This window comes from Aspergillus novofumigatus (assembly GCF_002847465.1).
Source record: "Aspergillus novofumigatus IBT 16806 chromosome Unknown P174scaffold_4, whole genome shotgun sequence".
In the NCBI taxonomy this organism is placed as follows: Eukaryota; Fungi; Ascomycota; class Eurotiomycetes; order Eurotiales; family Aspergillaceae; genus Aspergillus; species Aspergillus novofumigatus.
Window position 1 is genome coordinate 2,090,944 of NW_020194277.1, and position 24,557 is coordinate 2,115,500.

At 50.5% G+C, this 24,557-nt stretch overlaps 6 protein-coding genes across 6 annotated transcripts; 3 read left to right on the plus strand and 3 right to left on the minus strand.

Moving 5' to 3' along the window:
- Positions 1-489: 489 nt before the first annotated feature.
- P174DRAFT_460321 (endopolyphosphatase) lies at positions 490-2,606 on the minus strand (the record flags this gene model as incomplete). The annotated part of the gene is made up of 2 exons (XM_024829872.1): positions 490-2,339; positions 2,435-2,606. 2 exons carry the CDS (start codon positions 2,604-2,606, stop codon positions 490-492), a joined length of 2,022 nt encoding a protein of 673 aa, XP_024682819.1.
- A 1,081-nt stretch (positions 2,607-3,687) lies between these two features.
- On the plus strand, positions 3,688-4,679 carry P174DRAFT_441508 (DUF3237 domain-containing protein). The gene is made up of 7 exons (XM_024827330.1): positions 3,688-3,778; positions 3,843-3,870; positions 3,925-3,959; positions 4,027-4,166; positions 4,240-4,255; positions 4,314-4,436; positions 4,490-4,679. Exons 1-7 carry the CDS (start codon positions 3,737-3,739, stop codon positions 4,610-4,612), a joined length of 507 nt encoding a protein of 168 aa, XP_024682820.1. The 5' UTR covers positions 3,688-3,736; the 3' UTR covers positions 4,613-4,679.
- Positions 4,680-5,536: 857 nt separating this feature from the next.
- On the minus strand, positions 5,537-6,662 carry P174DRAFT_441511 (emp24/gp25L/p24 family protein). Its single transcript, XM_024827331.1, has 4 exons — positions 6,376-6,662; positions 6,052-6,259; positions 5,799-5,986; positions 5,537-5,742 (listed from the first exon to the last, which is right to left on the minus strand). Exons 1-4 carry the CDS (start codon positions 6,571-6,573, stop codon positions 5,725-5,727), a joined length of 612 nt encoding a protein of 203 aa, XP_024682821.1. The 5' UTR covers positions 6,574-6,662; the 3' UTR covers positions 5,537-5,724.
- Positions 6,663-7,390: 728 nt separating this feature from the next.
- On the plus strand, positions 7,391-8,513 carry P174DRAFT_389382 (uncharacterized protein; the record flags this gene model as incomplete). The annotated part of the gene is made up of 3 exons (XM_024823444.1): positions 7,391-7,523; positions 7,674-7,861; positions 7,923-8,513. 3 exons carry the CDS (start codon positions 7,391-7,393, stop codon positions 8,148-8,150), a joined length of 549 nt encoding a protein of 182 aa, XP_024682822.1. The 3' UTR covers positions 8,151-8,513.
- Positions 8,514-9,355: 842 nt separating this feature from the next.
- P174DRAFT_420786 (putative myosin class II heavy chain (MHC)) lies at positions 9,356-18,776 on the plus strand (the record flags this gene model as incomplete). The annotated part of the gene is made up of 5 exons (XM_024824896.1): positions 9,356-9,615; positions 9,687-9,944; positions 10,005-10,165; positions 10,230-10,440; positions 12,167-18,776. 5 exons carry the CDS (start codon positions 9,356-9,358, stop codon positions 18,774-18,776), a joined length of 7,500 nt encoding a protein of 2,499 aa, XP_024682823.1.
- Positions 18,777-20,194: 1,418 nt separating this feature from the next.
- P174DRAFT_369347 (putative RNA export mediator Gle1) lies at positions 20,195-21,831 on the minus strand (the record flags this gene model as incomplete). Its single annotated transcript, XM_024822275.1, has 2 exons — positions 20,195-20,965; positions 21,028-21,831. The coding sequence occupies 2 exons, from the start codon at positions 21,829-21,831 to the stop codon at positions 20,195-20,197; spliced, it is 1,575 nt and encodes a 524-aa protein (XP_024682824.1).
- Between the last annotated feature and the right edge of the window lie 2,726 nt (positions 21,832-24,557).

A 24,557-nucleotide genomic window follows, 5' to 3' on the forward strand; every position in this document is an offset into this window, starting at 1 on the left:
TATTGTCCATCAGTTTCCGGCAGATATATACCGCTTTACTGACCGCTGCATTGTCATATTGTTGTGCCGGAGTCCTGATAGAGCACTCCGTACAGCCATCAAATTTACGTCCTGTCATCAAGATTGTTACTTTACGGGCTTTGCTGCGTTTCTATCTTTGTTCAACTCGCAGTATGAAGTGATCCTCGTTGTCGGTCACGACGAATACCCCTCTATCCCGCGCTGTTTCCAGCTTCTTCACCGCCAGTATGATGTCAGATCTGGATAGAGGAATACGGGAATTGCTGATAAGAAATGGTTTTATGATTCAGATTCAAGAAGGGCCGTCAATCCAAGCGCCTTCTATCAATATAGTCTCAAGTCCTGTACCCAAGGCGAGAAGCTCATTTGAACCCAGGTAACTCCAGTAGTCAAAAAAAAAGTACGATTATGGTCTATTTATACAACTCTCATGCGAATAGGTAACCATCAGCTACCTTACGGGTTCCATCAATCATCGATCTCATCGATCTCATCGCTCCTGTAGTATCCTACAAATGCCCGTTTCAAGAATGTCTTCCATACTCGATTTCTGATCTTCTTTCCCTTCACGTCCTTCATATTTCCGAAGTCGTCACCATCGTTATCAATAGCAGCATGCAGGTCATCGGTAGCTCCGGTTTCCGACATCTGATCCTTTGCGGAGGCTTTCTTTGCGATTCGACTGGCCAATTTGAAGTGACTGCGCACAGTGAGATCTTCCAGCTTGTAAATGTCATCCTTCATAGTGTCGTATTCAACTTCAAAAGTAAAGAGGTCTTTGCCTCTCGTCTCATTGACCAAACTGTCAGCCGGGTGACCATGTCGTTGAGAATATTCATTATTGATCTTCGTAAGATTGGCAAAGTATTGAGTATAACCAAGCCATGTCAATGGCTGATTCGAATATGCAGGCCCTGGCGGGGCGGTGGGGGAAGGAGGTTCTGGAACTTTGAAGGACGGCTTCTTCTTCTTTTTCTTTTTCTTTTTCTTGTCCTTCTTTCCTTTCTTCAACTCATCCATATCCGGGTCTTCGACTGACTCAAAAACTGACCGAGGTTCCTTGGCTTTTTCCGCCAACGAAGGCGGGGTATCAGCAGCAAAAGAAGTTGCGGCCCAATCCTTTATATTTTCGAGTCCGGTTATGTTATACTCGACAATGCGCAAAGAAGGGAAATAATTTGGAACTACACTGGGTGATACCAGCGATACGCTGTATCGCTCAGCCCAAGGTCCGCCGATCTTTTTCAGAAACTGTCGCCTTTTCTTCTTGGATTTCTCGAACTGGATATCATCGTCGTCTTCAAATGCCGCTCCGTCTCCGAACCAGTCGTCAAGGGTACTGTTGTCCATAGAAAAATTTGGCGGCGGTGACGGCAACTTGGACCAGTCGTGCCTGAGATCGCTTAGGTACCCTGACCGAGACCGAATGGAGGCGTCACCGGTAGCATCTTTCGAAGCTTCCGAAGGGGCCTCATTCAGGTCGGCATCAACAATGTTGACATTGTGGTGGTCTTGGAGGATGAAATGGTCGATGTTCATATGACCGTAGACACTGCCGACGATCACGTCGCGATATTGATGCACCCACAGAGCATATTTCTGCCAGCACGACTCGTCCCAATTCCGTTTGCTGTCTGTTCGGGCTGGAGGTACATGTCCGATAAGGATGGCTTTCATTCCTCGTTCGCGTAGCAATTGAAGCTGAACCCGCAGCCATTCCATATGCTCGTAGCCCGGCTGAGATTTGGCTTTACACCCGTCGACGGCGGAATTGGAGTCGAAAAAGTACATCGTATTTAGGCTGATGGCCGTCAGTTTGTTTGGGATGACCTCGCTCGTGAACCAGCCGCCCTCCACGAATGTATGGAGCTCATGCTCTGGTATAAACTTGCTCCAGATCTTTTGGAACCTTTTCGTCCATCTATTTGGGCCTTCTCTGAGAATATTATGTGGCATGATGTCGTTGTTTCCGATTGTAGGGACGATGGGTATGGAGAGACCGTTAGGGAATCGCTTGTCTCCGAAGACATCGACGAACTTGTCCGCCAGCATCTCATTCAATCGAACAACCTCATCCTCTGTTCGGGGAATCTTCTCATCATTGTCATGACGGGCAGAGTCTCCTGTCCACAGGACAAAGTCGATATTGCCCTTCAGATTCTTCTCTATCCAGCTGAAAGTCTCGTTGACCAGGGAGAATGGCGAGTCGCAGTCCGACCCTTCAGCTCCAAAATATTCTGCCGAACCTTTTCCTCGATGGCATGGGGCGCCGTCGTCGCTAGAGCTTCCGGTTTTGTAATGAGGGTCGGGATGCAGGTCTGAACAAACAGAGACGGAATCAGCATTTCATTCGGATTTTTCAAACTTCCACCTCTGACACTCCGTAGTCTTGAGCCAATTGAATCTATCTTACCTGTTATATGGAGAAAACGCCCATGAAGCCTTCGCGACTTTTCCAAATGCATTCCTCCATCAGATTGACTGTTTAATTCTGGAACCGCAAGCCCGAGAGGTTGTTGTTCCAAGACGGGCAAGGCAGTCACACTGGCAACCAGGATACCCTGCAGAAAAAGATAGGGGATCATTGGATTGGTACTTCTTTTTCTGCCCTGTGCTGGGGGAAGACGTCCCGACGACGCGGGGATCGATCTTTAATCACCTGTCAGAAAGAACTCCAAACATTGATCATGTATTGGTTCTCAATATTGATGGAGAGAGTAGGAAATTATTGTAGCCCAACGTACCCGTCACCAACGTCACTGATGATGCACAATTGCAGGTGATCGATCAGTCCCAGTGGGACCAACAGCTAATCACCCAATCAGGAAAGGTTTCCATTCGACAGTTTTCGCTGGTTCCGCTTGGCCCTCAGCCGTTCTTCGCAAGGCAGTCTGCTTATATTGAGACATTGACAATGTAAGTCGTTTGAAGGCGAGGGCAACATCCTCAATAATAAAGCAAGTGCGATCTTCTTTTTGTTAGACTTCGCCTCGCCATGACAGGCGACAGTTGAGACGCATTATCTCGTGACTGTAAGTACACTCTAATCTCTGCCTATTGGCCTCCCCACGTGGGCTACTGCCAGGGACTGTTTGGTCAGAAGCGAAAGGGTTGAAGGACCTTGCGCGTTGCATGCAGAGGCATTCTTGACGAGTAAGGTATCCATCTATCTAGTCCATCTAATCTACAGTCCGCGCAAACAAGTGGTCGCATGCATCGGCCATATGTTTAGAAAGCAGATGATCACTTTATTCGTTTCAAGGTCTTATGCACTATTTTACTGCGTGGTAAATCCGCTTAAGCATATTCATAGAGTAATCGTCACGGTAAGGGTTATGCATGTAGAACCATACTATCACAGAAACACTGCTACAGTACTTTCGAGTCGAGCTCTCCTCTAATGTGCCAGGTCTCATCTTGCAATTAAAGCCAACAGTTTGATGCATCTGCTAAACTGGCCGGACCAAGTCTGCGGCCCGATTAGGCTACACAAGCTACGGCGTACATAGGGATGGCCGAGGATCGGATCTACGCTTATTTCCTTATCGGGAGTGCGGGGCACCCTGTGGTTGTTGTTGATTAGAAAACGGTAAGTTGAGCTTCCCCTCAGTTATCCTACGTTCTGTTTGTGCATGTCGGCTCGAGAAGAGCACTGTCCCTCCTTGACTCTATCCTGTTTGCAACCTCCTATTTATTCCGGCTCCATTGTATCGCCATGTCTGAGTTTCCTTCTCTCCAGCCTGCCTTCACAGTCCAGGTGAGTATCACGCAATACTTAGCATGGCGTTGCTCTGGACGGCTAACCATTGTGTTCGGTATAGGTCATGATTGACGCTGGGTTTGCTGTTGGTAAGCTTCTACTCGAAAGGAAATATTGTCAGTATATTTCTAACCTCGTTCAAGGCAGTGCCTCTCGTTCCAACAGCCTGCAGGTCGTGGTAAGCCTGCCACAAAGCGAAGTCTTTGCACAACATCCATTGCTAACAGACAATACATTGATCAAAGCCGATGACTGGTGGCACTGTCAAGAGTGATCCCGGTTACTCCCTTGCCCTCGATGCCGAGTTCGTCGGTACCGGCAACGACTACATCCATGCGGACCCGGACAACAAGCACTTGCGCTTGAATGCGCACGGAGTCATCAAGTCAGTCTTCATCGGAGGGATTCTGGGAATGGAAGCACGAGAGTGGAGAATGATGCTAACTCGGCACGCGCAGGACCAAGGATGAGGCTGTACGTCACGGTATCACTAGCGAAGATTGAGGGTGCCAGCTGACGGCGCAACTAACAGTTACTCTACATGAACTACACCGGCGTCGTCACGATGGGGCCCGCGGAACAGGCTGTTTTCTCCGGCAAAGCAGAGGACGGCGCGACGCCGTTTGGAAACTCCTTTACTCACTTTACGTTTGAGGTGAGATCGCATCCCGCGTATATCTGCTTTTCCAGGCTCTAACCGGACTGCAGACCGGTGATGAGCGCTACAAGGAGTTCGAGAACCGAGTATTCGTCGGCCAGGGCCGATTCCGAGTCGAGAAAGGCAAGCCCATTGTTGTCGAATACAAGGTCAGCCAGGTTGTCAAGGGTTAGAGCCCTTTGGTCAAAAATTATATATATCCGATTATACCTAGCTCGAACGTCGAGACCTTGGGCAAGACTTCCGTTTACACACCGCATCACTCAACGCAGTAAAGGCTCCGCCTCAGCCCGGTGACGTTCGTAGTCATCCTCTTCTGCATCTCCAATCCCAGACCTCCTACGCATCCACCAACGCTGTAACTTCTGCCGGACACCCCCGTAAACCGACCACATGCACACCCCCGAACCCCTTCCCACATTCCCAGAGTCTTCCAAGCAAAATCCCCAATCCAACAAGCGCCAACGTCCCAAGCACCGCCACGCAAGCCGTCAAAAAAGTAATCGTGCTAACACGGCACCCGAACGGCAAGGCCCGCAGCTCCCATCTCTCTTCTGAACCAAGCGGACAGATAGTCGATGAGCCGAAAGGCGCTAATATAGGCACACGCGACCGGTTCGGGACGCATGTTGATGTCTATGTGCGTTAGCATTTATCTACGTGTTGTATCTATTGCATCTGCTAGCGCAATGCTTCGAGCTGATACGTACCACTGGACACCAGCTACAAGGGGCATCACCCTTCAGGCACGCTCCGCACGCCTGTCGGCCCCAGCATATATAAAAAATGGGATCGTCGCTGAGATGGACGGTTTCGTTTTCGTTGTCATTACCGGTTGCGTTTGATTCTCTGCTTGGATGGGGGGATAGAACTGAGGCCATTGAGACTTTAGGGGAACTGGATGAGGGACAAAGTTGTATGTAGGAGTCTGGCTCTAGCTAGGCCAGAATGTGATCAGTTGCTGTATTGGGCTTGGAAGCTCAATGTTCTGGATGTTTGGGGTCCCTGCTGGTGGATGCGGGGCTGACCACCCTGCGTGCCGTGGTCGTCTAATCAAGTAGGTACTTTTGACCTCTAGGTTATGTCAACAAAGGTGCCATGAGAATTGACATATAATTTGTGGGGGATCTGGCCTCCGACTAAAATAGAATATTTCATCGCGCTCATCAAAGAACTACAGTCTTATTGCAGGGATGCTAAAGGCCAAACTCTCAGACCGTAAATGCAATCGAAGACCCCAATCATCACCCACGATATAACTCCATTACTTCGTCTCTGGATGTAATCAGACAACACGCTTGACCTAGAACATTGATGTCAGCGCAACTATCGACAAGCCTGTTTGGTATCGACACCCACCTCGAAGAATCTCTTCAGCCACCAGACCTGGAAGATACCCTCACCGATGAGCACAGCAAGCTGGAAGATGCTCCACCACTTCACTCGGGCGTTTGTGCTCTCCGCTGTATTCCGATGTACCCGCTCTCTAACGACAATGTACGATTGTTCATCCTTCACCTGAGCCAGAGCCTCCGAGAGTTTACGCACTGCAAAGAAACTGTTAGTTGACGCCGCCTAACCCATGTGCAAGGCCCATATGCAATGCTCATACCTTCCGCCTCCAGGGGATCTTGGGTCAATTCATGTTCCGGTACGTAGACGATTCCATGGACGTTGAAGGACACTTCCTTCGAGTTCGAAGTCCAACCCTCGTTGCTGAAGCAGTAAACGTACTTTCCGTCGGTGTGCGCGGTGAACGAGTAGTCCTCCGATGAGACGGCTTGTCTGAAGTACTGGCGGTTCTTTAGGGGGTCCTCAACCTGTAGAACGAGCAGAAAAGGCAGATTAGTAACTAATAGATGCCGTCCATTGACCGATTGCCTCGAGACAATCAAAATAAATGATCAAGGCCAAGCTTGAGTTTCAGGGGACCTACCCAGAAATCAATCTCAAGGTTCCCGCTACCACCAAACTCCCTGTCGCCGACCTGGAAGGTAACGGTCATCTTATCATCCTTGTGCAATGTCTCGTGGAAGCATTCTCTCGAGTGCGCCTTGAGCTGAATGTTGTGCCCGGCCACGGCTGTGATCCACCCAAGGGCGGAGATCAGAAGGGTTGTTGTGGAGAATCGCATTTTGTGTATGACTTCGCTTGCATGCAGAAGACAAAGCTCTAATGTGGTAGTGGAGGAGGTTTAAAGGAGAGTGGTGATGTTCGGCCTGCTCGATGGTCTCCGACGCGCAAGGTGTTCTCTGTCGGAGTTGGAAATTCGAGACGCTCGGACCACCTCTAAGCAAACCGCCTCAGGACTCGTAGATGGCTCTCCGCGGACCTTGCACCTAAGCAACTCATTCAATGGTTCATCTAATGTGAAGATTTTGGTTCGCAGTTCATCTCTACTTAAACGTCTGCCATTCTATATCAGTATTTCCTGCCACCAAAAACATGATGCACGCTGACTGTTCCCTTCCCCTCCAAACAAGACCAACCGGATTGTATATATCGAGTATTGCATGGATCCAGGAGAACGTCTCCTTGATCCATGAAGGAATGGAGGCGACTCTCCTGCTACAAATGAAGAACTTACGTCTCTCCACTCACAGTACAAGGACAATGTTCAAGCTCCTGCTGAAAGGCAGAATTTGCTCATGCCTTCTTCCCGCCTTTGACCAGTACTTGCCATTTATAGAAAGTACCTTGTAGGCCGATCTCGAGACCACATAGTACCAATACGCTCATGATTTCCTGTAGATAATGAATGGTGAGGCTGTACTATAATTGCTACAGCTTGTCTGAATTCCCAGCAAAGACTGAGGAACGATCGAGATGCCGGTCTATGTCGTCGACGGCATACGTTATCGGGTTCCTCTGAGCTCCATCTTCAGACCCAGGACGCTGTGCAAAGATCTGCTGGCCACTGATGCGCATAGGGTAGCAGCAATACCTATCAAATGATGCCAAATTACAAGGACGAGTCTGATCTTTTGCAGCGAGCTAGGGTTTCTGCAAAGCACAACACGAACTTCTGGCACACTGAAACCGAGACTGACGCTCTATGGACGGATATTGTGGAGAACAGGCCGGGTAAATACAGTTCTAGGATCTAAACGAATGAGAAAATGACGGACTGATCGAACAAAGGCAACAACGATGTGTCCGGATGGAATAGAGGCGGTGGTAGGATTCTTCATCAGCTTGAAAGTCGTGAGACGTCGTGGAAACATTTTCCCAGAGCATTGAGCGACAGCTTCGTTGAAGAGCTGAAATACAGGTTGAACGAGATTCGGGGCGACAGACTACAGAGTATCAGACAAGCGGACCGCAAAACTTTCCGGTATTCGAGCAATCTGCCGCATGATCGTGAAATAACTAGTCCAGACCATCTCACGTTCTTTTCCGATCCCTTGGCCACTGATGGTGAAGTAAGTAGAACTCTCAAACATCTCACTCGACTGTTTCCATGATTCGCAAGACAGCTGACAGACTGTGATGAAGTTCGAGGAGATTGAATACGGAGGAGAGTACGAGGACTCCCGTCACCAGTACATCGACCGGGACTGCACCATGGAGGAGGTCACTCTACTTCGTGGAATTGCTGCTCAATGGAAAAGGGACCAGTGGCAGGCCATCAGTACAAGATTCAATGGCATGGCCGGTCGTAAAATCACCCCTGAACAGGCAAAGTCAGTTCTCGACAACCACCAAGGGTAAGCTTGCGGGTGGGCGGTGTGGTAGAAAGGCAAAATGTCTAAGTTTGTGCAGTTCCAACATTCATCGGATGGAAAGTTCTCGCCCTGATGGTAACCGGCATCGGATAAGAACCAAGGCTAGACCAGTACACTCGGTGGAATGGCAACTTCAAAGATGAGGACAAGCCATTCTCGCGGACTTGGCCGGTTGTTTGTTTCTGGTTCTTCCATCAATTGAACGTCCAGGGTTCCTTCAATGTACACGCGTTGTTCGAAGTGTGTGACATCATTGACTCTCCCCCTGCTGGTATATTATTAGCTGCCTAGGATCACATAAGGTATTACGTTGAGCCGTTTTCTTTTCAAGGGCCTTATCCAAGCGGCGGTAGACACAGTAGGTGGCAGCGATTATGTTGCGGATTTCTTTGGAAAAAGAAGTCCATCAAAACTGAGTTCCAGAAATGCTTGTACGCCGTTTATCATATGTGTAGGTTTGGTTCGTCCTATCACTTGTAGCGGACTGCTTTTGGGTATGACAGTATGAGAGACAGGGTCCAGGCCTCTCTCACTAAACCACTTGGGGAACCAAAGACCCCTGTGGAGGTTTCACCCAGTAATGAGCCCCGAAGGCAGAAGCATCAAGGGTGATAGGGATCGCCGAAGCGTTTTGCCCCAATATCGTTAAACCAGGTACCGCGCGTGGGTCGCTCAAGAAACTGAGATCTCGGATTGGGTGACAGACTGTGGCACAGTTGGGATTGCTCCATAGGGGGCGCTGGCCCTGAGACGGAAACCTAGGTACCTGCGTTACCTAAGGGTACTGATCGATGCCTTACTGGGTGATGGCGAATTCTCCCTCCGCGCCCCCGGGCCAAAGAGAGCCAAAACCAAACATTCGTTTGTTCATTCTCTTCCAGTTCCTTCAGGAGGCGACCTTTATCCGTTGAATTTAATCATTCTCTCGACCTCTCGACCGTTCCAAGTTCCAACTACTCCACATTCTCTTCTTATCGACTGACGTACGGGATCGGTTGCCAGTCTTTGATTCCATTATTTATTGCATAACTGTCCCTCCTTCCGATCTCTCCTTACTCTTGTCGCTATTTTTATCCGGTATTGTTTTCGTCTATTCCTGTGCTTAAATTGAAGCAGTTTTGTGTTTATAACATTAATCAGTTTCATCACTTTCGTTTCCTCTTGACCTTTTGAGCAACACGTACATTCAAAATGCGTGTCAGCACCTTGCTCCCTCTCGCTCTTGCGGCCGGTACCGCTGTTGCCACTAAGAATGGAACTTTGGGTTTCGCCCTCGGCAACAAGAACGCAGACGGCAAATGCAAAGTCCAGTCGGACTATGAGACCGATTTCGATACGTTGAAAGAAGTGACCTCTCTCGTGCGCATCTACTCCGCGAATGACTGCGACACCGCGAAGAATATCATCCCAGCGGCTAAGGCGAAGAACTTCAAAGTCGTCCTGGGTGTCTGGTACGAACCCCGCCACATTACATTCTCTTTACGTCAAACGGCTAGGTTTCTAACATTTCGCCGTTTGGTAGGCCCGATTACGATAAGTCTTTCACCGAGGACTTCAACGCCTTGAAAGAATCTGTCCCTGGAAACGAGGATGTTATTGACGCCATCACCGTCGGCTCCGAGGTGCTCTACCGAAAGAGTCTCACTCCTCAGGCTCTGCTCGCCAGAATCCAGCAGGTCCAGAAGGAGTTCCCCAAGGTTACCGTCGGAATGGTGGACAGCTGGAACAAGTTTGCTGATGGCACGGCGGATCCCATCATTCAGGGCGGTGTCACTTACTTGTAAGCTCTTTCGGGACTCCATTCTGTCTTGTCTCAAGAACTTGGCTGACTTCTACATAGCCTGGCCAACGGCTTCGCCTACTGGCAGGGCCAGGAGCTGAGCAATGCCACCAACACATACTTTGATGACATGGCTCAGGCTCTGGGCCACATTGAGCAAGTTGCCGGGTCTAATGCCGACAAGATTCGCTTCGGCAACGGTGAGACTGGATGGCCCACAAGTAAGTTTTGCACATATTGAATTCCATGGATTCACGTGGATAATGAATCTGACGTCTTAAACAGCTGGTGGAAGCAACTACGGACCGGCCGTCGCCAGCACTGAGAATGCTGCTGATTACTACAAGTCTGCCGTTTGTGGCATTCTAGCATGGGGTGTTGATGTCTTCTACTTTGAGGCCTTTGACGAGTCCTGGAAGCCCGAGACCAAGGGCGACAACGGTGAGATGCAGGACGAAACGCACTGGGGTGCATTCACCGCGGGCCGTAAGGCCAAGTTCGATTTGACCTGCCCCAAGCACTAGGATCATATTTGCTAGGGTGACAAGGATGGTGAGGAATCCCAGGTGGACTTTATTCTTTGTATGATATACCAGCCGGATATACCAGTTTTTTAGAGATCTGAACAGCTATTGTCTTTGAGTCGGAAGTGAATTTACTGAGTTCTCAAAGTATAATTCGGTCAGTAGGATTAGGCCCTATTTCAGTCCCACTGTAGTCTTCCATTGGATTTGGTGGTAGATTATGTGTTGTTACTGATCAGCAGTGACTCTGGATGACTTGGTGGATCATTCTGATTTGATGCGTAGTTATTTTATGCACAATTTGATGAGTAAGCTGGTGTAATCCAGTCCTCTACGGGGTACTAATTGTAGCCGGAGTGGTCAGAGGGCGCACTGAGTAAGAGAACCGTGGTTCGTAGCGTAGTTTTACCCCTGAATCGAAGACACGAACCACGAGGGCGCGTCGCCCGCAAAAGAGTAATAACAAATAATCACCTTTATCAATTAATCGATGGAGAGTATGTTGATGCTGAAATTTAGATTGTTCTACTATCATGCTGCTCTGTCGCAGAAGATCAATAATCCTCGGTGAAATGCAAGTACCGAGTACAGTCACCAGATGGCGGTCAAAGCTACTGAGGTAACCAACGAGCCATCGAAGGTGCACCCGGTGTAAACAATCAAGCACCGGATACGTAGCATTGGGGGGAGTACTCCAGAGTAATGAGAACATATCAATCCGCCAGGGATCTCCCGATAGAAACGGGAATACTCAGTTTACTCAGTCATCTGTAAAATGCTGTAGACTTTAGACAACACGGAGAACCCGGAGGATCCCTGAGTAATTCCTCCTCAACGGCCGTTGGCTCGAGGTTTATTCGGCCATGAGTTTCCTAGTCTCCTCCGTAGTCTGGCGTTTTTTAAGTTCTGCTCTGCTGATCGTGACATGAACCAAGACGAAGGAGCCAAGACCTCTTTCAGATTAATATTAAAAAAAAAGAGGCCATCGCTTCTCTCTCCCCTTAGTCTACGCCGTCGTTGGTCTCGATTACCTTCCTCATCCTCCGCCCTCGATCTGGCTCTCCTTTGTGTATGCGCCATGGTCCAAGATTTTCGCATCCCTTAGCTGTCTCTAATTATTCGTCCATTCTTTCCTTGTCTACCTTCGTTAGGGTCAGCTTTTGATTTTTTCATCATTGAAGGCTCCCCTCCCTGAAGGAATCTCTCGAGCACGTTCTCCATTCGACGTCTAAGCCGCGGGAACGCCCGTTCCCTACAGCGCGCAGCTTGATTCGATTCCCGTAATTCAGGGTGAAGACCGATCTACGAGGTGGTTTACGATTTTTTGTTATCTGATTTCCATGCTTCAACATTCTGGACGATAAGGCGAGCAGCAAGCAAGGGCTTGCTGCAGGTGTCGACACGGAAGGTGTGTGTTTCTTCTATCTGTTATGCAGATACAGTTCCTCAGGTCAAATTGTCCATTGATGGCATTGTGTTAGGCCGAACGCCATCGAGCGCCATGACCTTTCCTCCCAGTCATCGTCGTACGCGATTCAGCAGCTAATTAGTCGATTCTTCTTCTCTTAATAGATTTAGATCCGCTCGTTTCTTCCGCCAATTCGGCGTCTTGTCTGCCGCCGTCCATCGTGATACCCAACGACAATCCTGACGATTCGCATTCGACCGTTCCATTGGTACCATCCTACGCATCTCCAGAAGTGTCGAATCGCTCGGCCTCCAGATCCCCTGGCCCGCAGCAACCCCCAGGACCAACAGCGTCACCCCGAATCCCTCGACGACTGCTCTCCCGACTCTTCCCAAATTGCGTGGGGCTTGGGAGTCGTTGACATCGTCCCCGGATAACCGAGAGAAGGAGAGTAGTGTCTATTATACAACTGCTTGGGGCTCACCTTATGCGGCACCCAGCCCCCGGAGGCTTTCTTGGTCATTAAGTCAGTTCGCGGGTATTGATCGCGCCTCTGGAGACAGCTCTCCAGCGTCGATGCGAAGTGGTAAACACCACGATCCTGAGATAAATAATACGGACTTACTAAAGCCTTCTGCCGCGGAGACATCGGCGCGACACCTATACAGCAACCTTCTCAGTCGTTCTCCTGGACGAGACCTGCTTAGTAGGAAAGGAGGCAAATCCATCAAGGATTTTACGCAGGACTGGATCAACCAATATCTCTCAGGGCAACCACGAACGGAGCGAAGCAACTGGTTGAGCGACGACTCCGGTAGCGAGGCCCCCTCGTTTTTTACCGCGCAGAACCATTTCGCCGACGACGCTTCGGACGACTGGCTTGGTCTGGAGGAGGATAGGCGTGGCGAGGACCTGCTTAGAACCCCAACACTCGCCGACTTTGTAAGCCGACGAGCTCTCGCTGCTAACGGCGAGAATAGCCTGGGGCGTCAGAAACTCAAGGATTCCCTGCACAAACGAACTGACACGCTCCGACAAGAAGACTTTTGGGGGTTCGCATACGACAAGGATCCCCAGTCACTTACCATGACAGAAGTAAAGGATACACCACATTCAGCGGGGATGGAGACCGGCAAGGCGCCGTCCCCGGCTGAGAAGCCGCTGCCTCCGCCCCCAGCAGACGCTGATAGCGAACCTCAATCAATATCGCACCCCTCTGAGAGCTCATCCACTCCGGTACCAGTAAAAAAGCCAGCTCTGGAAAAGGAGCTGCCTACGCCAACGCCAACGCCCACGCCCAGACCCAGGAAGAAAATCGTCTGGCGCGGGAAGGCCTGCATTATTACCATCCCTGTCGATGACAAAAGAGGCACGGAGGAGTCCGGGTACCGTTTATTGTCAGTCGAAGACGTGCAGCAGCGGCTGAGACGCTGGGAAGAGGAGGGCTATGACATCCGTGGCTTCACTGTCGGCGCGCCTGAGGACCTGGCAGATCTCGAACTGGGTGGGCTAAGTCGTCCGTCATTCCCTGACTTTAAGGATGTCCAGGAGGAGTGGGAGGCCGGAAAATGCACTGTCAGCATTCCAGATAAAGCCGAATGGGATGCGTATGTCAACTGGCTTCAGGAGGAGAAGTTGCGGGCCCTCGGAGTCTCCCTTGGAGATGAGGAGATGCCACCATCCGTCTCCCCTGCTTCTGCTGCTCTTAGCCAGATGGCCCCTTTCCCCGGACTTATCGCATCGCCGCCGATTCCCACGGCTTCGGCAACCAGCAACCCGCTCTCGATTCCCCACCATTTCTCGCCTCACTTCAATCAGTCGGCGAATGCAAGTAATGGCATCGCTTCGTTGGCGTCTCCGGCCTCCCAATTCAGTGTACAGACGCCGTTCTTCGGCGTGGAGCAGAATATTTTGCCGGGGTATCTTCCGTTCCAACCCACACCCCCGGCTCAAGGCGCTCTTACTCCCCAGAGTTTCTTCAATGTACGCCAAGGAAATGTCACCTCGACTATAGGTGGCAACCTTCCCAATATGACATCGATCCTGTCGCCAGTTTCTCCTCACGATCAAGGCGCATTCCATCCAGGTTTGGAGGAGCCATCGCTCCCATCAAAGAACTCTCAGTATGGCCACTTCGACCATGGTCCGCAGGACGCTGCCCACCCACGGGCAGAAACGCCGGATCACTTCCACGCGTCAAACGTCGAAATCGCCCAGCCGACACCGCGTGGTCATAGTCGGGGCCATAACCTTAGCGAAACCCTTCAGAAGGGCCTGGACCAGGTTGGCCCCTCTGATTACCATCTGGAGGAGTCGATAGAACGGCAACTTGACGAGGATGATCGAGAGCCAATCCGAAACAACCTGCACAACTCTGAGCTCTTCCATTCACGATGGGCATTGCCGGATAACGACCAAGATGGAATGCAACGCGTGCCTCAACATCTACAACAGTTTTATGGCGAGAACTACGTGCAAGCTCACGCCAACGAAGGGTCGGATATCGACACAAATCCTAGCCTGTCTGGTGCCCCTCACAGACATGGGTCACTTACGAACAACATCCCCTGGCATGAACCCAAACCAAGCACAGGTTCATTTGTCGGCGGACACAAGTCGAAGCTCTCAACCTCGACCCTCAATGTGGAGGCAAGGGAGTTTGATCCAACTGGCGCCTCGACTGCGCAAAACTATCCACCCCAAGGCAATGCGTTCCAATTCTCAGGCATGGGAGGCCCTGCGTTTACTTTTGGGGCTGGAGCAAACTTCATACCTGCCGATGGTTTCAATGTTACTGCTTCTGCGTTCACCCCAGACGATGCCAATATTACCCAGCACCACAATGGCCCCTCTGGTGAATTCAAATTCTCCTCCGCCTCTTTCAACGTTGCTGCTCCGGCCTTCAATCCAACCGGCAACCTTGGCCCTTCAACATCTGCCCAGCCTTCAGCCAGCCGAACCAGGATCTTTGGCGACATCGATCTTTCCCAGATTACTAAACCTCCTAAGAAATCCAAAGCCATTCCCATTGTCCGTCCCGATGACAACGCCCAGGATAACAAGAACAAAGCCAACGCCGAAGACGACCATGGCCGGGTTTCAACGGATCGTCACAAGCGTGTCCGTCGTGGCGAGAGTCCTGAAGGAGAAGCTCAATATGCTGCACCCAGTCACCCTCTGACAGAAACGACCAATGCTCAAGGGTCTCAAGCGTCAAATATTCCTCGAGACGTGCCGGCGGAGGGCAAAGAGAATGAGGTACCGGGACAAAATGCACACGACCTGAACCAGAAGGAGGCTTTTGGCAAGGAGAACAAATCTGTGGAACGAAATGACACGCCCGTCAGTGAAGCGTCAACATGGACTCCGTTTGACACCAAGGAAGAAAGGGCAGATGCACAGCCAGAGTCCCAAGAACAAGAACAAGAGGGCGACAAGGTCACGCAGGAAGCCGCTCCTCCGGTGGCTGGAGCCGCTGTTAACGACGAGCCTTCGACGAAGAAGACCGCCGAGACTAGCGCCAAGAGCTCATTCCTCAAACCGACTGCTAAACCATTCGAATTCAAACCTGCCGTCCCTGAATTTGTGCCGACTGTTTTCGAGCAACCCAAGCCTGTACCTGCCCCTGAGCAGCCGCGGAATGATCTCATGGCGTCACGTTACGCTGTTGTAAGCCCTCCCGCTTCTCCCAAGCGGGATTCGGCTCCCTCTGAGTCTGCCCAGCCTGTGGCTCATGCAGACGATGACGTCCCTGCAGAAGCAGCGGATGTGCCGGAGGATGATCTTTCAAGGCCTGTTTCTGAGGCGGAGTCCCCGAATGATGAGGAATTGAACGCTGTCATGGAGCAGCTCAATGACGACTCTGACGTTGGCATCGAGAGATTGAGCACCCCTCGGCCTGCATATGAGCCGCCAGAGTCAGCACTGGGACCGTCCAAAGAGAAAAGGCATGTTCATGCAGACATCCGAAGCGAAGCACCTAGCCCAAGCCCGGGACGGGGCCCTGTGACTCAAGCTCTTGAGGTTCCCAAACTCGACTTCGACGCATATTCCCAGGCATCCATGTCTCCTTCTAGGGGTGTTATTGGCGGCAGCCATTCGCCCGTTCGGCAGCTGATTAGTCGCAACGAACATATCAGTGACTGGGATGATGTGATCTCCTCCGGCGAGGATGAGAAGTTGGTCAACAGAAGCCGGTTCTTTGACCGCCGCGTCAACGATCTCATCGGCTCGGTCATCGAAGAGCGTCTTTCGCCTCTGGAACGTGCATTGGAAGCCATTCAGGAATCAGTTACGATGGCTACGTCTGGTGCACATAACAAATGGCTAAGGAGAAGCGTGTCTGCCGAAATTGAAGAAAGCGATGCCGACGACGAAGACGACGACGAGTACGATGAGCACGGTTCGTATAGAGCTAGGTCGCCTTTCGCTCGGAGAGATCGCAAGCTCGAGAGACTGAAGAACGTTATTTTGGAAGCCCTCGCTACTCGCGAACACCAGCAGCTCCCAGAACCCATCGAGAATCCTGAATTGACGAAACTGCGTGACATGGTCGCGGAGCTTCATTCCTTGACTGCACAAAAGTTTTCAGAAGATCCCATGGCCAACCTGAGGGAGATGATGCAAGAGGTCGTTTCAAGCCAGCTGGTTCAGTACCAACCTCGACCTTCTGATGCAGAGGAGATTGGTGCCGACAGTCTTATGCTGCAGATCGATGGCTTAAAGAATATGCTACGCCTAACCGATGAGCGAGCCGAACAGGAGTACAAACTGCGCAGAGAGGCACAGGACTCTGTGGCTGAGCTTCAGCGACTTCTGAAGCTTGCGGAGGAGGAAGCCGCTCGTCATAGCGAGGCCGCTGAATCTGCCGAAGCTCGTCTGCTCCAATTCAAGGAGGAAAAGATCCCCTACTTTGAACAGATCCAGTTCCGATTCGACACCCTGGAACAGGAACATGCCACGCTCAAGCTTACCCTTGCCGAAGTCTCTTCAAAGAATATCTCTCTTGAGGGTACTCTGGATGAGTACCGGTTTTCCAGCGATAACTGGAAGCGTGAGAGTGAGCAAGCGAAGAGCGAGCTCGAGAAAACGAAGGCAGAAAACGAGAAACTTCGTGGCACCATTGACCACCTCAAAACTCGGATTGAGGATGGCCTGAGTATTCGACAGAATCTGAGTGAGAAGTTCGACCGTCTTCAGGAGGAGATGGTGGCTGTGACTAGGGATATCACCAGAGACCAGGCTTCATGGCGGAGACGGGAAGAGGAGCACATTGCGAAATATAATGAGCTGCGGACGGCTTATAGCCGTGAGGTCAAGCTGCGCGAGAAGCTTGAAAGCGACATCAGCGAGTTGGAGCAACAGGAGAGGGAAGCGGCCAAGTTGAAGTTTATCTTTGGACAATCTCAGCAAGAAAACGCAAGACTGGAGGAACTGGTTGCTAACCTGAGACTGGAGAACCATGAGCTGCAGAACAAGGCTGCTCGCTATGAGCGTGAGTTCAACGAAGCGCGTGAAACCAGTCGCACCGAAATCCAGCGCACTAGGACTTCCCTGGAGGCGGACCTCGAAGCCGCTAACAGTCAAGTCAACATTGTCCGTGCTGAGCTGGAGGCACAGATCATTCGCCTTCAGAGTCAATTGGATAATGTCCGCCTAGATGCTGACACGGCGCGGGAGCGCTATGAATTGTTGCTAGAGGAAGCCAGCGAGACCAAGGCCAGTGCTTTGGCTGCCGCAGCTGAAGCTAAGGAACGTGCCATGGAGGAGCAGCGGAGAACGCATGAACGCGTTCTGAACGATCTACGGGAGCGTCACGCTCGTGCTCTGCACAACTCCACCGAGGATAGGCAGCGGGCCGAGTCTCATCTGATGGAACGACTGGCGCTGGCTGATGACAAGGCGCATCATCTTGAGGACCGTGTTAAGCATCTCGAAGAGAAGCTGGAGATTGCGAATGCGGCCGCGCGGGCGGCGGCTGAAGCGGCTCAGACGGTCAAGGCAGAGTCCAGTCACTCCCTTGCTGCACACTCGACCTCGCCGTCCATGACCTTCAGCAAGGATTCCATGGCTCCAGAGAAGATTTCCCCTCAGGCCCTGCGGGAGTCCATCCTTGTCCTTCAGGATCAACTGCAGCAGCGCGAGACACGCATTGAAGAGCTGGAGCAAGAACTCTCTGGCGTGGACAAGGACGCGCCGAACAAGCTTAAGGAGAAGGACACCGAGATCACCTGGCTGCGAGAGCTTCTTGGTGTTCGTATCGACGATCTCCAGGACATCATCAACACACTGTCGGGTCCATCCTTTAACCAGCACGCTGTGCGCGATGCGGCTATCCGTCTGAAGGCCAACCTGCAAATGCAGCTCCAGGAACGCGAACGAGCTCAGTCGGGCCAGAACTTCCCTAGTCTCCCAAAACTCGCTGATTTGACTGCCTCGCCGCGTTCTCTGCCTCTCGCCGCTGCAGCGGCGTGGGGGAACTGGCGCAAAGGCAGGGACCATGCAAACTCCGGTGCATCTGAGCAGACGCCATCCAAGTCAAACAATGCAAGCTCATTTCTTTCGGGACTCCTCACGCCTCCGAGCTCCAACTTCCGACAGGCTCCTCCAACTTCGGGTGGAGCTGCCACCACAGGCTGGAGGCGGTCCTCGGAAACTCGGCCGCTGAGGAACATCAACACAACGCCTAGACCTCTATCTTCACGCCAGACTGCTCCTTTGCAGGAACCTCCGAGTACACCTCCACTTCTGCGACGAGCCAGCTATGACCATGACGCAGAGCCAGCTGATTATGCTGACGCTTCCTTTGGGGAAGACGTCGAGAGCACTGCGGATGGACTAGTCTCTGCGTCGCCGAAGGGGACAGAGGAGGGACCCTTTGGGCCTCATCTTACTTCGTGACGAGGCCACTCGACGTCTCTGAATTTTTCAAATTTGTGACACTAAGCATGCATATTCTATCCTCTCTTTTCCGCGTTTCCATCTTATATCTGTTGAAACGTTCTGCTTGAACAAATTTGCCATTCTGTTGTTTATGGCTTTAAATCACGATCTTTATTCCCTCGTTACATATTACAGTCTTCTCTGTTTCTCTGCTTTTTCTCATCTGATACCACCAGTTGACTTTACAGAGTGACAGTGTACAATTCTTCCTCGCCCGCGTGTACCTACTAATCGCCACTCGTTCTCTCCTTCTTGTTATCTCATCTTGAATTGGTCTGCCAGGCAGATGTCATTCAGCACCACATACCCCTGTTTATTTCTGCTAGCAGCAGTAATCACGCTCTAGATAGCGTATCATATAGATACCCTCTTCTAATTGGACATACATTCCTTGATCAACATCACTTCTAATTATGGGATCAGTCTACATCATACATTCTATCGCTCTACAAGCATTTTGACGTAGAAGCATCTTTGTCTATCAACGCCAATAAGCCTTCATTCCAGCACCTGCTTCGTAGCACTAAGCAGTAACTGTATACGAACAACCCATCCCAGACTTGAGAGGGTCTGTTAGTCCGCACAACACAAATACTCTTATTGTATCCACATCCACAGTATCCAGAATAACGACCAAGGCGGAATACCGTCCGACAAAGGCAGGAACCTGTCTTCTAATTTTACCTGTTAATGGCCGTTCCTGAGGCCTCAGGCGGTGATTGTTCGGCCCGCTCGGGATTCGGCATCATTATCAGTCTATCACAACAGCAAGGTAACACAACATAGGCTGCTGATGCCACGCGAGACCGGTTACAATCAGGATAAGCTATGTAGTAGTTGAGAAGCAAATATGTAATATTTTCACTGATATCGTGTATCGTGTGTGAGCCTTCTTTCTGTAGGTCTATCTGGCGTTCTAGTCCAAGCAAAATAAGCAATCCAGGATTCCAGTCCATTTCCATGACATTCATCGTGTAGCATCAGGAGTTGCCAGTTTGGTTTGGCTATAAGAGGGGTAGATATGATCCGCGTGCAAAATCGCTTCAGGTGTGATGGTCTCAATACATCTGATCCAGCTTCAGCTGTGTGGAACAAAAATCGTGCCGATGGCTTAGCACCCTCACAAAAGTGCGACAAAAATGACGACATACGCTGTAAAATGCTCATGTCAGATGTCTATTTCGAAAACCGCTTCTTGCGGCTAGTGTAGGCGGGGTCAGGCAGAATGTGGCCTGATCTAGGTCGTTGCGTCCAGAGACTGACTGCCCTTCCGGATCTTTGCTTGATCGGAATAAGGCGGAAAAAAGAAGACTGTGCCATCTGATACAAAGTAATGTCGAAGCTTGCGAATCCGGACCGGTCGACATGGACCTCTCTTAAATGATGATGTGTTTCTCTCTCTTGTAGATATCTTTCAAGAGTTTCAGTTGGTTGACACCCATGCTCTGGCGGGTAAGGCTGTTGGGTAAATCGACGATCGCCCGTCGAATCAATGCCAGGCCCATATGCCCGAAGAAGCCCACAATCCTCTCGACAGAGGTCTTGAGCATCGCAGAGAGCAGCGTAATGTGTGTTTCTTGGATTTCATTCGGCGGAATCATGAGGATTTTATGCATCGTATACCAGAACATGGTGTTGGGAAACGGGTTCCTGCGCGGCGTCTTGCCGAAATTGCGCAATGTCAACGCGGCATATCCGGCCCCAAGCGCCGTCATGCGGTCCGCGTGGCCCTGTTCGCTGATGAAAGGTCCGTCCGGACCCTCACGCCACCAGCCGATGGCCTTTCTGCCGGCCTCGGTTTTCTCATTGCCGTAAAAGCCCCAAAGTGCAGGACAGACAACGCGGTACTTGGCCCATAGGATGTCAACCATGTGGTGGCCCTTGTAAATGAAAGCGTCCATAGAGAAGATTTGTGCAGCTACAATGCCAATCGGCTCCGCTTGGCCCTGGTTGATGGATGCCTCCGTGACGAGAGACGAAATCAGACATTTGGAGAATATGTTCAAGGCGTAAATCAAGAGCGCTGGCACCTTGTTGTCTTCCGAGTTGGCGATGTCCTCTGGGGGGAATGCGAAAAACTGCCGCACATCAACAGACGGCTCCGCGATCGACGCAGCTTTTTCTAGTGCCGAACGAATCTCCTGAAGCTACACAATAGTCAGCATTGATGATTTTTTTGTTTGAGAAACGACGATGTCACTACACTCACCTGGGTCTTGTTGGCACCCTTGCCTTCGCGTAGTTGACCGACGCATTTTTTGATTGACCGACGGATGTCTCCCATGTTCTGCTTTACGACCGGGTTTGTTTTCCCCTCGTCCTTGAGGTATTGTCGGAATTTCTTCAGATGTTGATGAAGCTCCACGTAGCGTAATTGTACCTTGGTCTCCTCCTCAGTCTGACGAGCGCCACCAATCTGCTTCTGTTGCTCTGCCTGAGCCTTTTGCGCAGCTTCTGCCGTCCGTTGTGCGGCTTCTTGTTCAGCCTTTTGCGCCTCCGCTTGTCGTTTCCTATTTTCCTCCTCCAGTCGTTCTTTTTCCTTGCGCTCCTTCTCTTCTTGCTCGGCCTTGCGCTTCTTCTCGGCCTCCTCTTCAGCTTTCCTCTTTGCCTCTTCGGCCGCTTTGCGCTCTGCCTCTCGTCGCGCGGCCTCCTCTTGCTCACGCCGTAGTTTCTCTGCTCGTTCCCGTTCTAGTCGCTCAGCTTCTCGACGAGCCTCTTCCTCTTTCCGACGCTTTTCTTCCTCGACGGCTCGCTGGTGAGCTCTGAGGGTCTCCTGCGCCTCCTCCCGCACCTGATCATGACGCGCAGCAACTTTGTCGAGCGCTGTATAATGTACGGCCTCGCGCTCGCTATCAATGCGGTCGAGTCGTTCGTAAAAGGATTTTCGTTCCCACGCTTTGACCTGTTTTAACTCGGTACTGTGGATCTGCAATTGTTCAAGATCTCTCGTGAGATCCAGTAGAAGCTGTCTCGACGGGCTATCCAAACCCGTAGGATAGCTTATTCGACCCATTGTGGATGTAGATTTGTCACTTCTGTAGGAATTGGCTGACGGCCGGTGAAACGCGAGCTCCGAAGGGAGACTGCGAAGATGCGAGGGTACGAGTAGAGATTGATGAACGTAGGACGTGGCAGGAAAGTTCGCACGTATGGATATAGGCAAGGGGCGTTAAGAGAAGATCAATGCGTCTTGTGCGAGGTCATCTGCTAATGGCGATCAAATCCATGAGATAGAACATAGCGGACGTCCAGAGGCTCGGGATCGGCAATTCAGCCCTTCGGTATAATTTCGATGTCCTGAAGTGAGGTTACTCGTCAATGATGTGCTGAATGCAGGGCTGTGTGAGGAAAGCGAAGGTATAGAAGCTAAGTCTCATCACTGAGAGATCAAAGGAGAGGCATCCGATTTGAGGAATCTCGAAAACGTAATCGAGCGCAATTATCCAGAAGAACCCGCCCAAAGTATAAGGCTTTAGAAGTTGAAAAGTGAGCGTGTGAAGGAAGGATACTCGATGCCCTGGAATTATAAAAGGAAATAGGAATGAAGGCATGCCATATCGGTTAGAAGAGGAATGGATGTACCGCTCCGATAACTGCTAGCAAAGGTAAAAAGATCAGATTAAGGCCATACCTTTATCCCAATGACTCAAAGATGCAGGAGGCCAACAGAAAATGGCCTCGGATGGACAGTTCCCCAATTGAGAGAAGTTTGGATCAATAGGTAAGGTAGGTATTGCTGTTCACGCTCTTTGTTTGATGCCGGAAAAAGGTTCGACCTCTGTACCAATTGCGAGCCTTGATTCCTCGATCCTCAGGAGTCGAAGTTGATCAAACAGCGCAAACAGCAGCAAAGCACGGAGAGCGGTACCCTTAACTTTAACTACCTTACGATTGGATTGATTCATGACTGTTCCTCGGTCGGAGCTGCGGAGGACGGGCTTCTTGCATCATCATCTAGGCCATGAATATCGTTAACGAAAATCGGCACTCGATTCAGTGTCTTCGTCTTTTGACAGATATGGAATTTACCAAAGAGAGGCTCTCCTTCAACTATAAATTACCGAAGCGACTTCGTTGCGCCGTCAGTACTATAGCCAAGTCACGAGTCCTGCTAAGTTGCTTCACACAGCTCCAGTGGATCCCACTAGATGGACCCTCAGCGAGTCAGCTATTGGGTGGGTTCCATCATCCACTTCTCCTTAATGTATTATTACCATTCAATACATCCCTGTCCATGCTGTCCAGACTGAGAGGGTGTTGTAGGGAGTAGGGAGGTGAAGATGGCCCTGAATAGTTGTTTACAACTTATTATTGCTTGTAGACATAATTATCGGGGATGGCAACTAAGATAGACTCTAGTTCATCAGTACCTCAAGGCAATCCGTAAACTGGGTTATACCGTGATTACGAGAAGAACGCAGGAATGACAGCTAGGGAACCGCCGAGGGAACCAGAAGATCCTGTCGTCCCTCAAGTATGGTAACTTTGATTTAGTGACGGGGTCAAGCAGTGCTCATATTATATTATTGACCTTTGCTCATCAGTCTTGGTCTCAATAACACAAATAATAAGAGAGGTATGTAGCTGGAGACAGCGCATACAGCGCATTCATCATTGACAGTACTTGGAAATACTGATGATCCGAAAGCAAAACAAGACAGGGCAGCGAAGACGAGACCAAAGCCAAACTCCGACCTCTCGAGTATGAGTGCTCCAAAGTCGTCTCCCCCACATCCTTATTATTGTTCTCCTACTCTGTAGTTTACTTCAAGACCGCTAGAGGCGTAGTTGTTCTCTTAGTTGACTCCTCTTCCTGATATACTAGACCACTTGTAGACTAAATATATCTCATCGTAAAACTTCATCCTTACCCTCTCTTTCTTTCTCTTCTCTCTTCCTTTTTGCTTCTCACTCATCTCCTCTTCTCATCTCTTCTCCTCCCTCTCTCTCCTTTTTGCTTATCTTCCTGTCCTCCCCCTCTTCCCCTTCAAACCCCCACCATAATCGTTTGCTACCCCCCATCATTCCTTGAAATCAAGTAGAGTCAATCTCTTGATAACAACCGGTAATCATCGGCGTCAGCACCATTCTTCATCTTCTTGTCGTTCTCTCTTCTGGATCAGAACCTCGTCGCTTTCGCCTCGTGCTTTCTGATTCGACATTGAATAAGAAACGTTAGAGACTACAAAAGTACCCCCAGGGGACCAAAGGAAATCGAGGCCAACTCAACAGCTCCTTATCCTGCATCGCTATCAATTTCCCCCCTTTTCCCTTCCCCAATCTGGTCTCTTCTGTGAGACCCCGATCGCTTCCGTGCCATCTCCATCAAATAGGCCCAATATACTAGCAACAGACTGCCGAAAACATATAACTAAAGGAGAACGGAAATTAAGGAGCGTTCCGAGAGCGATCAACTGAAAGGGACACCCTTTTTGTTATCCTCTTGTGGTGGTTGTGGTTGTGGTTGAGAAACAGCTTCCCTCCACTTATCCGGTCCTTCTCCTCCACTCTCATCTCGCCAGTCGACAGCTTCATTCTCTCTTTGAGCAGCATCGACTTTTTTGACATCTGTCCGCGCTAAAACCCTCCTCAATCCTTTTTCTTGTCGACTTAGGAGAGGTAAAAGGATTCGATTGTGAGCTGGTCACCGCTTTCTTCATATGAAAAGGTATTCCCGCTTCGTGCGTTAAGGGGGACGATAAACGAGGGAAAAGGAGAAAGACGTCATTCTTCAGCAGC